Below are 16,220 nucleotides of genomic sequence, written 5' to 3' on the forward strand. Positions count from 1 at the left end.
TGTGGATAAGGATCCCTAACTGTCCCTTCTCCTCTACGCTCATGAATTTATTGTATCCTGGCTCTCCTCCTACCCTTAGGAATACTCTCATCGCTTTGATTCTGTTTCCCCATGTCTACACTTTCCAAGATCAGTCTACACTAATCACGCCTCCCCCTATACTGTCTTCCCTGAGCTACCATCAATTTCACTATCGCTTTTAGGCCAATAACTCAGAATCATGCATCTGCTACCCTAACTGCTCTCTAGAAACATAGACATACTTCAGTTGAATGAAGGAACTAGCATTAGGTTATATCATGTTACGCTTCTTCATATTTTTAGCACCTGGTGCTGGTGCTGTATTACCAGTACCTATATTCCCTCCTGCCGGGTATGTGGAAATCGTTCAATACATTTTTAAATTAAATGCTGCTACGCTGCCATCATTTGCCATTAACCTGAATGCAAGCAAGAATCTTCACGAGGTAACCCCAACCTATCACTCCATGCTTCACTACTACCACACAGATACCCCAGAAAGTCTGTACTTTCTGATTTCCACCTCATAACTAAGGACCACTGAAACTTAACTCTGTTCTCTCCTTCTCATCCTACCTGCCATTGTAGCATCCATTGTGTTATTTGTTATAGTCCATTTCCCCCACTAGACTATAAAGTTTCATGAATACAAGAATACCGTCTTCTTCAGCATTGTATTCCCAGAGCCTTAACAGGGCATAGCATATAGTAGGCCCTCAGAAGATGCTTGTTGAATGAGCGAACATTTCTTCTTTCATTCAGACTAATTATTTTGCCTTCTTATGAACGTACAGTACTCCTTTAGCAATTCAACAAGAAATAATACCTTGTAGCACCATGTAGCTGTATAATAGGTATTACAGGTATATTATTTTGTAGGTATTGCAACTTTGTCCACATAGAAATGCAGAACATTATGGCTAGAAGGGATCCACCTTATAAGTAATCCATCATTTTATAGAAGGGCCAACAGAGACTCACAGAGGTTACTGATAGATCTCAGTCTTTCAGGAGTTTGACCTATAAGCTCTCCGAGGGCAGGAAGCCTACTTCCTACCCCCAATGCTCCCTGCTATGCCTAGGCCCTTAGTAGATATTATTACTACTGCCAGTAATGACACCAACAATATTTATTGCTTTAACCAATTCCTTAATAACAAGCTACCTCCATCTGCAAGGTGAAAGGCAAATTCATCACTTACAATTGAAAATCCAGTTGACTTTCTGACCATTCAGGTACACAGCTGCCCCACTACCCTTTGGCTCTCAGCAATCACTGAATATGCCACAAGAGAAAAACAGGCCCTGGGAAGCCACGCCACACCCAGAAAAGTGCCACTTTACTGTTCTCACATCACAGTAACCTCCACCCCACTGGATGGAAACACCACACCTGGACCTCACAGAACAGCTATCGGTGTCCTTCCCCTAGGACGTGGCCTAGATATATCTTGTCTGGTGATCTCACACCACAGACCAGACATACCAGTGATATACTCTGTCTGTGCTGACAGGGGAGGTGGACAGAAACCCCAGTTTCACACGTGTGCTGGAGAAAGAGAAAATGGGTGTCTCCCCACCTGTACCACAGCAGGTATAGAAAGAACTCAATCCAGATGGGAGTCAGGGGCCCTGATCTTGACTCTTCCCTTAACAACACTGTGACTCCAGCAAAGTACCTAACCTCTATAAGCTTGTTGCCCATCTGTGAAATGGGGACTGAAGTAATCTACCCCAGAGACACATCATGAGAACCAACAGGGATAAGATATTAGAACTGCCAAATCATTACAGTTCTCTTTCTTCCTCCTTAATGATGCCATGATAATCAGGACCTTTCCTTTGTTCTCTGGAGAGTTCAGATACTCTGTTAGCCAAAGTGATTTATTGGAAACCACCTTGAACTAGGTATCTGGGTGAGAATACAAACGGGTGGTGGGACAAGGTCCTAAACTCAGAGAAGCTCCACTCTCAGTGGAGGGAAAGGACCTCCAATCCCCACCCCACAACAGAAGTAACTAAGCTCCTAAAAGCGGCAGAAATCTGGGAGGAAAACATGCACCTGCCAAGCACTTCTTGCGGCCAGGCAATGCGGCACATGCTAACTCCTTCGGCACTGGCAGCAACCACGGGAGATGTGCCCTGTGACAACCCACGGGAGCACACTGTGAGTCATGGAGTAGGGCCCACCTGCCTCCAAACAGAATCAGGTATGACGAACTGGGGAGCTCTTTCTGAAGGACATAGGGGTTACAAGGTTTAGAAGGGGAAGGATGTGGATTAACTAGAAGAAGGAGAGGCTTGGGACATTTCTCGTGGAAGCAGAGGAAAATACGGAGGCCTCTGGGGAGATTCTGGTGCTGAGCAACAGGGAATTGTCTGGGATGGTGTTTCAAGTGCTGCTGCTGTGTTCAAACTATTTACTGGACAAGAGACTTGGTTCCTTTAGAAAAGTGGCCTTGTGCTAAAAGCCAATCAAATAACTTTAGAGATATCTATTTGCAACTGAAAAAGCTAAGTTAAAGTTAACTTCTTTATATATTGTATGACTATCAGCTCAAATGGGAAGGTGATTACAACCTAAACTCCTCTAATTGGAAAATCCCCAGTGCAGGAGAGCCATCAACACTTCTCATACACACGCTGTGTGCTTTCCTCTTCTTTTTCCCACAGACCATAGGAGGGAAGGAATAAGTCATAAAGGTTGGCACAAAGCAGCCACACATCAAGCTGGGCACATATATGTGATAGTGAACAAGAGCAGGACAAGCCAAAATGAAGTGGGTATCCCAGAGTCCATGGCAGTTGGGACTGGCCACAAGCAGATGGACTAAGTAGAGACAGCAAGTCTGACCCAGTTGGGGACCAGAGCTGGGCAGATTACTGAGCAGCAAGCTGACCACAGCCAGGGCATCTGTCAGTGATAGGAGACCAAGGGCCAGGAAGAGGGCTATAGGCATGGGAAGGATGAGATCAAAGCTCAGAATGCCTGAGAGCCACAGCCCTGAGGGCCAGGTGCCTCCTGACCCTGCACTGCACTCCACAGAGTCAATCCGTGGATTAGGACATTTAGGAGATGTGAAGGTTGACTCAAGAGAGAACAGCTGCACAGGGAGAGGGGGACTTCGGTGAGAAACAGAAGTAGATTCCTGGCTGAACTAGAGCCCAACACTGAAGGCTTCAGGAAAGTTACTCTTCTCACTGCCCATCTATCCGGAAGGAGAAAGGGAATTTCCTTCTGGAATTCTAGCTGAATATGGGCAATGTCCAGCTGTTGGGAGCTATACTAAGAAGCAATAAAGGGCGCTTGACATCTGTAGTGACAAACTGTCATGCCAATCTCCCAAGCTCTAGACAGCCAGAACAGAGGGCCAAAGCCCCAAAGCAAGCTGGGGCCAGACACCATCCTGTACACAGGTGGTTTGTTCCTAGAAATAGGAAGGAAAGTCAAGGTTTGGTTAGGTGGTGACAGGAAAGGGTCGCAGTGAAGTTTCTGAAGAAAGGTGCATGAATTATACCCAAAAGATTGTGTTCTTTTAAATTTTACTCCTTAGTGCATTCCTATGTTTACTCCCGTGTTTATTATTCTCATATAGTGACTGATTTTCTCATTTATTTTGTTATTTTACTGAAGAGTCATTTTTCCCTTTCCTCTCTGGAATCCGTATTACAGGACGGCAGTGAGCAGTCCTCAAGCTTGGCTCCATCAGAATCACCTGCAGAGTCCTTAAAAATGCCAACATCCAGCCCTCTTTCCAGCGATTCTGACTTAATTGGCTTGGGGGGGGGGTGGGACGGGAGGAACTGGACACTGCACTTTCTAACAGCGCCCAGGTGATTCTAATGTACCTCCAGGGGTAAGACCCAGTTGGTTTCTGGCCCAGATCCCAAAGCACTGTGTGGTGGCTACAGGAATATGGACAAAGCACCAAGAAGAAATTAGCCATTTAAAACCTATGTTGTAAAGTCAACATATCACTTAAGTTTTCCACACATCAGTCACTTACGTACTTCTGACACCATTTCGCCATATCCATATATCTCCTACAGTTACTTCCTCGAGAGTATTTTAAATCAACTCCATTTTACTTACATTTATTTTTAAAAGAAACTAGTGGACAGAGGGCAAAGGCAAGGTGACATAAAAAGGCACGGGCAAAAGAAGACAAGACAAGGGCTCCTGAGAGGGAAAACGCTCAAGGCAGGTGGCAGGGAGAAGCAGAAGACCCAGGATACGGTGCAAAGTTGACATAGGCATGGGGTGAGGAACCCTGGTGATGGGTTGGAGGCTAGCAGAAGAATGCCAGAGAATGGGGTCATAGGCAGCAAATGTTATGAGGCCATGCCCTTAAAGGAGCCCTAGGGAAGGAGAAGGGCTGAGAAAGCAGGGAGGCTGGGTGGGGCAAGCACTGGGGCCAGAGATGAAGGCAGGGTGGAGTGGGAGACCCAAGCAGGGCTGATGGAAGTGAGGGACTCTCTGAAAGATGAGTGGGGCTAAGGAGGGCCTGTGTCACATGAGGTGGGGGCAGGGGGGCATCACAGCAAAAGCAGAACACTGGGCAGAACAGACTGTCTGCTGGACAGTGCCAGGCGGTGACCAGCAAGAGACCCTCTGGCAACAGCTGTAAGTCACCTACAGTCATCTCACGGACAACCAGTGGCAGACATTCTTCTCTTCTTACTACTCGTGCTTCTTATCCATATGAGCTCCTTTCTTTCCACGGACAGTCCCCACGATGGGAACCATTTCCTCAGTCACTGTTTGTAAGCACAGAGCACGAGTGACAAACGTCCAGTAAGAAACACTGTAAAAACAGCGGAGGCTATTAACAAAATAACTCATTAAAATGATCATGTCTGAGCAAGCTGGTACTTCCTTTTCATACAAATCCTTACACATCACGAACTACAGCCCTAAAAAACAATCCCTTTTATTTGTTAAGATCCCTGCCCTTAACTGAACAATGATGGGGGAGACAAAAGGTTTGTCTGCAGTCACCAAGCACGCACCGTCATTTCTCAGTAAAGTTTATTTCCGCTCCCTGATGTGTTCTGTTTCCTCCCTTTTCCTAGATGTGTCAAATCACAGATTCATTTATCCCTCAGTCACGGCCAAGAGAATGACTCAGGCAGCACACAGCTTGTCGATTATTTCAATTTCCTGGGCTAAACTCATCATTTCCCGCTTCTTCGCATTTCTTATCCTTCCCTCACTTTCTTGAGGCCTGTTACTTTCAGGATGACATGAGGCATGACAATGATGAGGGTGAAATGACATAAAACCCTAAAACAGATGAAGGGAGCTAAATTCTGATACACTCAAGAGAGATCTAAGAGAACTTTGTTCACTGCCCAGAAGGACAGGTTCATCGTTCATCCACCCATCCACTCAGCAAATATTTATTGAGCATCTCCCACGAGTTAACTCAGTCTAGCATGCCACTTGAAAGCATGCCACTGTCTATACAATGCTAGCTAACATTAGCTTCTAGAAGGGTGTTCTATAGCCAAAAATTCTGCTTGAATACAGATGTGGGTGTGCACCCATATATGTGTAATACAAGGATACCCACTAACCAGAACTGGGCAACCCCCGAAAGCCTAGAGATAAGATATCCTACACAGTCAAGAGGTGCTAGTCTAAAGCCCCATAATAAAGAAACTCCTGGAGACGCTGTTTGTGAAAGACCACGAACTTTCATTTGTAGCCATACACAATGACAAAACTTCTCCGGAAGAACACACGATTCTGGCAACCAACTTTTGCTACCCAGGGACACGGGTTAATCCATCAATTTATTAACCTGACATTTCTAAGAAAGCTTGAAACTTTTACATGCACTAACACAATAAATTTCTATAATACAGGTATTAGTATTAACATTCCCATTTTTCTTTTTTTTTTTTTTAAAGATTTTATTTATTTATTTGACAGAGACAGCCAGAGAGAGAGGGAACACAAGCAGGGGAAGTGGGAGAGGAAGAAGAGGCTCCCAGTGGAAGAGCCTGATGTGGGGCTCGATCCCAGAACGTTGGGATCACGCCCTGAGCCAAAGGCAGATGCTTAACGACTGCACCACCCAGGCGCCCCAACATTCCCATTTTTCAAATTAATAAACTGAGATTCCATTTGAGAGTAAACCATTTATTCAGGGGCATTTAGAAGGCAGCCAGAACTTGAATCTAAGTTTGCAATTCATGGATTCAAGCATTTTCTAAAAAGTAAAAATAAATTATTATTACAGCTTATACACTAACATCTCATTTCTTCTTAAAATTAGCATATGTTACTTTGAATTTCGTTTTAATTCACATACGTGTAAAGTGTCTCTAAGCCTCTAATAATTCTTCATTAGACTCATGCCACCTGTTCCTGTCTTTCTGAGGATGTCTGCATGAGAGTGGGAATTAACTGTCCTGGTAATACAAACTAACATCGAAGGGTCACTTTCTTCACGCCAAGCACTGGGGTAAAGTACTTGCCTTGTACTTTCTCACTCAGCCCCTACAGGAACCCTCTGAGTCAGTGCTGCGAGTATCACCACCATCATCACCCTTTTGTACAATGAAGGAAAGGAGGCACAGAGAGTTTAAGTAACTTGCCTGAGTCCACACAGATAAGGGGGATTCACACTTATAATCTCCTTCCCCATCGCCTCATCCAAGATCTCCACCTGTAAGAAGTTCTGGCTCTCTTGACACTCTCATCTCCTCTCTGGTCTGGGCTCCCTCTGGCCTGTTTCTCAGTGCCAGCAAGAGACTGCTTTTCGCATGTGCTGGTTTGGTTTCCTCCATCTTTGATTTCTCCCCGATAAGAGCCCTGGTTCACCTGCTCTCTGCAGCTTCCTGCTTCACCTGGTACTGACCTCCTGGCATCTGTAAGAACGTTCCCCCTGGAGAGGAATCCACCTTGGGGTAGATAGCAGGGCTTCCCCAGGACCACCTTTTCCATCAGGGGTTTGATCTCATTCTTGCCGAAACCTCTTAAAAGAGCCAAAGCTTTTAAAAATAGCACTCCACATTTTTAAAAATCAATTACTCAACCAAGTTAACAGTGGCTTTTCCTTAAAACAGAATATCTGGATTTGCATCACATTATCAGGAGATTTAAGTCACATGAACATGTGACGGTGAAATGTATTACAGTCAGATTAACCAGAGGAGTAAAACTGACTTTCCCTTCTCTTTCTACAAACTACAAATTCTGAACCAGCTGTATCTACAGATAATCCACAAAGAGAGCTGTCCTCAGCACAGGCGCTGTACATGATGCTGAGAGGTGTGGAAAGAGGAAAGGAATAACTACGAAGCACCTATTATGCACCAGACATCACGTGTATCACAGGTATAAATTAAAGAATAATTCCACAGCAACCCTAGCAAATAGGTCTTACCAAGCCCATTTTACAGATGGGGAAACAAGCTCAGAAAAGTCACATAAATCAGCCTAAATCACAGAGCTGGTAAGTGGCAGAGCTGAGATTTGTTAGGGTCCTACATCTGCTTGCCCCCAGCTTCTTGCTGCAGGGACCATTCTCCTTGCTACACTGCTTCTCAGAGTGTTCTATCGAAAGCCCTGCAACACAGGGCTTAACTCTTCTTTGACTACGGTACAGAGCTTGATTAAAAGGGAAAAAAAAAAAAAAACCCCGCAAGAAATGAGATCCTGATATACAGATGCTCCCCAAATGGCCCTGTGCTGCCAATTCCCAGCTGGGTCACAAATGTCCCAAGAAAAACAGCCTTTCTTTACTTTCCACAGGCTGGCTACTCTCCTGTTTCATTCCCTGTTCTTTCTCTTCTTGCTCCCTGCTCCCCGCGCTCCTTGTCTGTCCATGTGTTTGTTTCTGCCTCTCTCTCTCTCTCTCTTTCTCTCGTGTGCGCGCGCACACACACACACACACACACTCACTCACTCACTCACTCAGGAATACCTCGATCCAGCAGCCGGAGCAAGCGGAGATACCAGAGATACCACTGGTCCCAGAAGCGGTCCGTCATCCCACCCTGAAGTCATCCTTCACAGCCAGTCCCTCAGCAGAGCCTCATCCCACCAGCTCCGAGACGAGAAGGCCGGAATTACTTGACGCTGGGCTCGCGCGCAGCCTGCTCTGAGCAAATGCCTGCCTGCGAAGACAGCCACCAGTCCTCCCACACAGAGGCTGACTGTGCCGGAGCCGTTTCACAGCAACAAAGGAACAAGCGCAGAACACCGCAGCCTTGTGCAGACCTAGCCTGCAGGGGCCCAAGGGGAGGTCAGAGATACAGGGGGAGGGAAGCCAGGGAGGGCTGTCACAAAGAGGCAAGGTGAAAGGAGGACTTGGGAATGAAAATCCACAGTCTAGGCCATGTCTTGAATTTCATTCCAGAATCTCCCACCATCCTGGCTTCCCCTGCCTCCCATACCAGAGGCCAGTGGCTCCCCTAATGGGACTATGGTAGGAAGTCAGGAGCTCAGCCATCCAGGACTCTAAGTCCAGCCCAGAAAACCCAGAGCTTCACTCCCTCACTCCACAGGGACCACAGACACTCCTGCCCAAGAATGCTAGGCCCACAGGAGCAGAAAAAGGCCACAAACCCTTTCTCCCTATCTCCATTCGGGGATCCTGTTATAGTGGAGACAGCAGAGGCTCTGGGGTCACACAGTCATGGGTTCAAATTCTGCTACCATTTAACAGTTGCCTGGCCTCAACCAAGTTTCTCCAACTCCCTTAGCCCCTGCTTCCTCCTTGCAAACAGGAGAGAAGAGCACTTGCCCCACAGAAGTATTGTGAGGTTCTCAGGAAAGGAAGAATGCGCCATTTCTAGTAGAGCATTCAGGGGAGAGCAGTGTCAAGTGTTTGTCCCCCTTCCCTGCCAACCCCTCTCCTTCTCGCCAGCTTCTCTGTTCCCACATGTCTATACATCCCATGGCTTCCCACCTCCCTGCCCTTGCTCCTGCTCTTCCTGCCAGCAGCATGGCTTCCTCTGGTTTTCCCAATGTCTATTCAAATGCCACAAAATGAGCTGCCGTCCCTGGTCTTCCCCTTTATATTCCATTTCACTTGCTCCTTGTATAAGACTCTGCTCCGTTATTTGATCACAAAATCCATGAAGATAGGAAGTGCTCTGAAATCGCTGTTGTATCCCCCAATGTACTTCGTATAGTGCCTTGAACTTTGCAAGTGCTCGAGTATTTACTACCTAAACAAATGAACAGGCAAGTGAGTCTGGGAATGCCACACAATTTCATTCTTTTTGTTTGTTTTTTATTTAAATTCAATTAGCCAACATACAGTACATCATTAATTTCAGATGTAGAGGTCAGTGATTCATCAGTTGCGTAGAACACCCAGTGCTCATCACATCGCATGCCCTCCTTACACACGATTTCATTCTAATGGCAAGAGGCATGCACTGTGGTGCCTCATTCCCTGGGCACTGATTAAGGCCTGCAGGAAGAAGATAGGGCTCTCTGTGCTTGCCCTGCTTGGAGCCCATTTCACAGTGGACTGGCCACCCACACGGTGAGGCTGTGCCCCTGGTGACTGGGAGTCCTGCTCACAGAAGTAAAACCCAAGGGGACTCTAGGTGTCTGGGACAACTTTGTTCTCCAAGCCTAAAAACTACCCAGCAGCCATGTCCACACCCATCACAGCTTTTGTTTCAGCCCAGTCCATACCAGCAATGCCTTCTCACTGTCCTGATAGAAATGTTAGCTTCCCTGACCTCCTGGTCTCCACTGGGCAGCTGGTGGGAGCAGTCCTCCTCCCTCTGCCCTTCCCGGGAGTTAGACCTCCCAGATGAGACAGGCCACAGATTCGGACAGAACTCAGACTGAGGAGGAGGCTGGGGGTGGGGGGGACAGCTGGGGGTTGGTTAAGAGCTAGCAGCGAGGGAGAGGAGAAAATGAGCACAGCCACAATCTCCCCCCACCCCCTGCCCCTGCATCAGCACCACCACTGCCTCAGGGTTCCTTCTGAAAGGGAAGCAGTGGGACTGAGCAGACACACTGCCTGAAAGCCACCTCTCAGAATCCGTTAGGATTATTTTGTTATTACCTTAAATGGACAAGACTCCAGCCTGTAGTTAACACAAGAATGCAAGCCCCTCCTCTCTCCAGACAGAAGTGCACAGACCCGGGAGCCTCCCCCTTCCTTCACGAACAACAAAATCCATCATCCAGGTGTAGCCAGTACTTTGTAGCTCACAAAGTATGTTCACATCCATCATCTCCTCTGGGTCTCTGAGCAGCTCTGCAAGGTCTGTAGGACAGGGATCATTTCCCCAGCCTACAGCAGAGAAAACCCGCATTCCAAGAGGTTAAACAACTTGCTTACAGTGAAGTGCCTAGTTGGTAGCTGGGCTGAGAAAGAGATATGTTCCATCCGTGTCCTCCCAAAGAGAGTTTCTGGGGCTCTGGGAAGTTCCCTGAGAAACTGCGACATGTTTCCCAGAACGATGGAAGCCCTCACAGAAGGGCAGGACCTGGGGAACAGGGCTGCTTCCCAACAGGAGGCCCCTCCAGGGCATTCTGCCGTGCCACGGGCAAGCAGGCCTCACTAGTGGCCTTTCACCTGTTTCTTTAGCTCCTGGCTGTGGCTGCCAAGGGAGAGCATCTCCACATAAGAATGCCAAGGAGGCTTTCGATAACACAGCTTGGGGGAAATCTGAAATGGGGGGCCGAGGAAGGCACACATGGCTCTCCCACCATGCAGGAGACCCAGACAGAGATGGGCTGAGGGAAGACAGTTCCAGTGACTGTATGGACACTGTGTAGACCAGAGTTCTCTATTCCATGTCCCACTCTTGGGGTTGGAGAAAGTAGCTGGCCCTGTTCCCCTCCCTCTGCAAACCAAGGGCAATTCCACACAGCTTTGTTTTCAAAACGATAAAGGAAATAAATGTGTTAAAGAACAGGATGGATGTAAACACCTCCCCCGCAAAACCGCGAACCTAGGAACATAAGTATTACCTGTTGGGTCACGCCCAGGATGAACCTATTCAGCTGGGAATTTTACTAAAACCAGCTCCAGTCGATCAAGCTGGGCTCCTTAGAGCTCCACAGCCCACCACTGCTCATTTCTCCAACCCCCACAGAGTCCAAGCTGCAGTGTAAATGCAACCCTTCCAGTGGTTAAATAAAACGTTCCAAGAAACTCTGAGAGTCGCCATTTAGCTGCAGTGCAATTAGAAAGGACGGGGTATTGGCCAGGACAGAGTTTATTAAGTTTTGTTGTTGTTATTTTGTCTTAAACAATGCTTTCTCAGTGGCTGCTTCTTTCTTCCTGGTCAAAGCAAGCATGACCATTCCCATTGGTGCAGTCCCTCCAGCCTACCTAGCTGCCTACAGGGACATATTCCCCAAAGACAAACAGCATCTCCAGGCCAGCAACAGCCTGTCCATTCCAGAGGCCTGATGCCCATTTGCAGGATCACTGGTTACTCGATGTCATATCATAGATATGTTGCCTTCTCTTCAGTGTTCCTTCTCCTTAACTTGGCACTGTTCTTTCTCCCTCTCTCCACTCGCCCCAACATGAAAACACTGTGTTCCGATCAGATACAGCAGGCACAGTATATGGAGCAGAAGGCAAACAGCACGGAGGGAGGAGAGAACCATTCATGTCCCAAATCATTCCCACTCATCTCCTGGGACAGTGACCACCATTCCCACAGCAGCACTGGCCAGCTCCTCTGACACATGGGGCATCGGACAAGGGAAGGCCACACAGGAGGCAGCACGGCTGCACACTGGCGTGGGGACAATCGGCCAACATGGCGCTCCTCCCCCCACCCCGCCCCAGGAAGTGAGCTCCACCAGGCTGCCATTTTGCCCTGCAAGCTGTGCTTCAGCTGCAACATGAATCAAACACTCCAGCAGACACCATCCTCAGCCACCTCCCACACCACTTCTGTCCCCTTGGCGATGAGTGCCCTAGTGGTGAAGGGAAGCCTGCAGCAGCACATTCTCCAGGACACCATCCATGGGATGGGAAGGACCCCTACCAATCTCTCCTAGGACAGCCTGGTGTCCCCAGGTGAACAGGCTCCCTAGGTCCACACCTGAGGACAGCACCTACGACGAGTATCACCTATCACGCTGAAATTCAAGTCCACCTCTCCCAAGAGGCCTTTCCCAGCTAACCTCATTCATTCTCTACCTCAGAGGCTCTCAAAGTTTAATGGGCAGCAGAATCACCTTAGAAGGTTTGTTATCCATGCAGATAACTAGGCCTCACTCCCAGAGGCCTGCATATTTAACGAGCTCCCCAGACGATTCTGTCCCCAGCTCGCCTCTCTTACACACGGCACTGACTTCATTTAACTCCTCTGCTTGAATTCTAGTGTGTACCCATCTCCCCACACGCCCTGAGAGTCCAGTAGGGAGGGAGATTCTGAGTCCCAAAGCAGACTGGAGTCCCCTGGAAGGTAAGGGGAGGCCCCACCTCCGAAGGCCCACTAGAGGGCCCTAAATGGAGGGCGTGAGAAGCTGCCAGCCGGGAGGCAGAGAAATCAGCCTCATCTCTCCACAGGTTCCAGAAAGCGTTCATTCTGCCGTGGCTCCACTGCACATCTCTACAATAACTTTAAATGTCACCTCAAATATCAGGCCGGGCAGCAGGAGGGAAAGGCAGAAGATAATTAGCCTGCTTTGCCCTGGCTTTTGTGTCGCTTTCATCCTTGCTCACCTCCAACCTCAGCGGAGATCTTTAACTCTCCCTTGGCTGGGGAGCCCCAGCTCATGAAGACTGCACACAACCTTTCATCGCACGGGGCCCTAAAGCAAACTGTTTACTGGAGGAAATACAATACCTCCCTTACCTCTGCTCTGAGCATTTACAGTTCCCCCCCGACCCGTGCCCGTCAAGAGAATCCCATGTTGCCCTGAATACCCAACCACAGCATGCCACCCCAAAACCCCTGCCCCAGGCCCCAAGAGCCAGACCCATCCCCTCTTTCTCTGCCTCTTCAAAGCTTACCCATCCTGGGTCTGTGAAAAGTATCATGATAATCTCATCCCCTCTAAGGTTTTCACGATGAGATCATTACATTTAGCCCTTGTGGAGTATTTACATTTTGGCAAAAGATATTGCTTCAAAGGAAGGAAAAAAAAAAAAACAAGCTCATAAATACAGAGAACAGACTGGTGTTTACTAGAGGGAAAGGGGGAGGGCAAATGGGTGAAAGTGGTAAAAAGGTACAAATTTCCAGTTATCAAATAAGTAAGTCAGGGTGCCTGGGTAGCTCAGTCGGTTAAGCATCTGCCTTCAGCTCAGGTCATGATCCCAGGGTCCTGGGATCGAGTCCCACATTGGGCTCTCAGCTCAGCGGGGAGCCTGCTTCTCCCTCTGCCTGCCACTCCCCTGCTTGTGCTCTCTCTCTCTCTGCCAAATAAATAAAATCTTTTAAAAATAAATAAATACATAAATAAATAAGTCATGGAGATGTCATGTACAGCAAGCACAGTGACTATAGTTAATATTACCATATTGCATATTTGGAATCTTAAAAGTTCTCATAACAAGAAAAAAAAACTGTATGTATGGTGGCGGACGTTAACGAGACTTACTGTGGAGTTCATTTTGCAATGTATACAAATATCAAATCATTATGTTGTATACTTAAGACTAATATGTTAATTATACCTCAATTTAAAAAAAGGAAATGGAAAAAAATATGGTGTATTTCTACCATCACCAAAGATGTTAAATTAACATCTTATTTTGTTAGTAAATTAACATTTTATTTTGAGGATTTTTGTGTATGTACATGTTCTGATATTAAAGAGCTTAATTTGTGCAAATTATGATTTAGAATGACAAGTGAATGAATTCAATTGTTTAAAAAAAAAGGCAGGGCACAGAAGTCCGGACCTTAGATAAGCAGTGTGGTAACGGTGGATAATGGGGGCAAGGAGGAGGACCCATGACACTCTTCCCTGAGTCTCACAGGCATTTGCCTGGAAGGCCATCCTGAGGAAGGCAATTCACAGGAGCTGGTTCCTCCACTGTTCTCCCTAACTCATTCCCCTGACCTCCCATTGCCTACCCAGAACATGACTAACTGATAGGTACCTTCTCTAAAGCACCTGAATTATAAAGTAGTTCTTGAAGAAGAAAAAAAAAAGCCACTATATAGTTGGAAAGAACACCTCAGAACCTGACCCAGGAGACCCAGGTAATCAACCCAGAGAGTTCTTTATTATCTCCTATGTTTTGCTCACAGCCAGTGAGGTACTGCCTCCATCTTACCTCCACTACGAACAGTTTCTTCACCCATCAAAAGAGGTGGTATGACTCAAAAGGCCAAAGGGCACCTCAACCTTGGGGTCTGCTTACCCTGGTGAGGCTTCTCTGAACTGTTCCTCTCATCTCTTAATTCCCACAGCTCGCCAATACAGAATCAGGAAAACCTACATTGTCAGTCATTACAGCTGAAACCTCACACCTCACCCAGCCCACAGGGAGCCCTACTGTGGAGAATTCTCCCCTTTCTCCTCTCTTCATCCCATGCCTTCTCCATCTCTTCCAAGAACTTTTCCAAATAGCTCCCCTCCCCACATCCCCCCAATAAAATGAGGCAACAGAGTATAATGACTGGGGTTGATAATAATGAATGTGAAGTTAAACAGGATCAAAAAGAGCCCATTGTCCCATCTAAGAAATACTAAATTTTGGTTAGCATATATCTAGAACTAAACATTTTTTTCTATATTCTCATGGGTTTTTTTTTTTCTTTTGGGGAAAACGTATAATCTGTGACTGTTCCATAGGGCAACCCACTCTCACATCAGAATATTTGACTCACCTGAATGCCCTCACCCCCGCTCCCCTGCCCCAGGGATGGGGAACCGGAGTAGCTGCATACTAACCAATCTGAATTCTCTCTTCCTTGGCTCTCGTTTTCAAAAAGAAAAGAATCAGTCACCATGATCGCTTTACTTTTCAGCAAATGAATTCTGTTTATGGTTCTTAAAAATAACTAATTCTCATAAATCTACAAATAATCTCTTTCTAATCTGTTTATACTGCTAATGTGAAGCCTTCTAGGTGTTGGGCAAGGGCCTGAGCTTTGGAATCAGATCAACTGGATTTAAATCCCAAATTTCAAATCCCTCTTTCTAGCTGAGTAATTCGAGACAAATCACTTAACTTCTGTACATCTAACTTTCTTCATCTTTTGGGTAAAGATAAGATTGATCTTATAAAATCTGAATGACTTTCAGGAGGAAACAAACGAAATAACATATATAAAATATAAAGCACTGTACCTAATACATATTAGGTGCTTAATAAAGTTAGTGCATTCTCCTACAATAGAAAACAAACTCATATCAGGTTGGAATTCTCAATGCATACAGCCTAAGACAGAGAAACCAGTTTAAAAAACAAAAAAACAAAACAAGACAAAAAAAAAAAAAAGAAAAAAACCAGGGGCGCCTGGGTAGCGCAGTCATTGAGCGTCTGCCTTCGGCTCAGGGCATGATCCCGGCGATCTGGGATCAAGCCCCACATCAGGCTCCTCCGCTGGGAGCCTGCTTCTTCCTCTCCCACTCCCCCTGCTTGTGTTCCCTCTCTCGCTGGCCGTCTCTCTGTCAAATAAATAAATAAAATCTTAAAAAAAAAAAAAAAAAAAAAAACAGAAAAACGTAGTGTCAGTTTTGCCACTGAGAACAATACTAAGCCAAGTGGCCCTTCCGAAGTCCTGAACCAGGGACAAGTCACAACACCAAAACCCCCAGCTTCCCTACCTGCCCTTCAGGCAGGAGCAGATTCCTAGATCTAACTTGCCCGACTGCCCCAATTCATCTGGCTTCTTCCCTCTGCTCTAAGGTTGGAAAGTTCTAAGAAAGATTCAATTGTGACAAATGCTTTGACTCTGCCCATACAAACCCGTGTGGATGACCCTCAGCGCAGAGGTAGGAAACTCTGGAGTTCCCTGCTGGAGTTTCCATGTCCTCTGATGATATCGCTTCCCTAAAAACCCATCAGTCAGGCCTTATAGCGTGTACACAGGAAAGCCTACTTAAAGATAGCCATGAAGAAGAACAAACCTTATGACTTCAAGAAGAGAAGTTTTTATAGTCTTAGGGTGGGAAGTTCTCCTAAGCATTAAGACACAAAGCTCAATATACTGACTTGGATAGGCATATTTTTTTTTAATCTCTGTAAGTAGGTACAAATCCCTTAAGGAGAATAAGGGCTGGGACGACAGCA

The 16,220-nt window shown here is 46.6% G+C and overlaps 1 protein-coding gene across 21 annotated transcripts in view; it reads right to left on the reverse strand.

Annotated features, from left to right (window-relative positions):
• Positions 1 to 16,220, reverse strand: part of KALRN (kalirin RhoGEF kinase) — a 637,031-nt gene that overhangs the window by 563,822 nt on the left and 56,989 nt on the right. For 3 of the 21 annotated variants that reach the window (XM_087861570.1, XM_087861569.1, XM_087861568.1), the window contains exon 1: positions 7,956 to 12,854. The exons of the other annotated variants lie outside the window; for them this stretch is intronic. In XM_087861570.1, the coding sequence (XP_087717696.1) occupies positions 7,956 to 8,022 (67 nt within the window). In that variant the 5' untranslated portion in view covers positions 8,023 to 12,854. Of the gene's footprint in view, positions 1 to 7,955; positions 12,855 to 16,220 lie in introns of those variants that run through there. 21 annotated transcript variants of the gene reach the window in all.

Source organism: Ursus americanus, chromosome 4 (assembly GCF_024610735.1).
Source record: "Ursus americanus isolate L20-20 chromosome 4, mUrsAme1.1.p, whole genome shotgun sequence".
Classification (NCBI taxonomy): Eukaryota; Metazoa; Chordata; class Mammalia; order Carnivora; family Ursidae; genus Ursus; species Ursus americanus.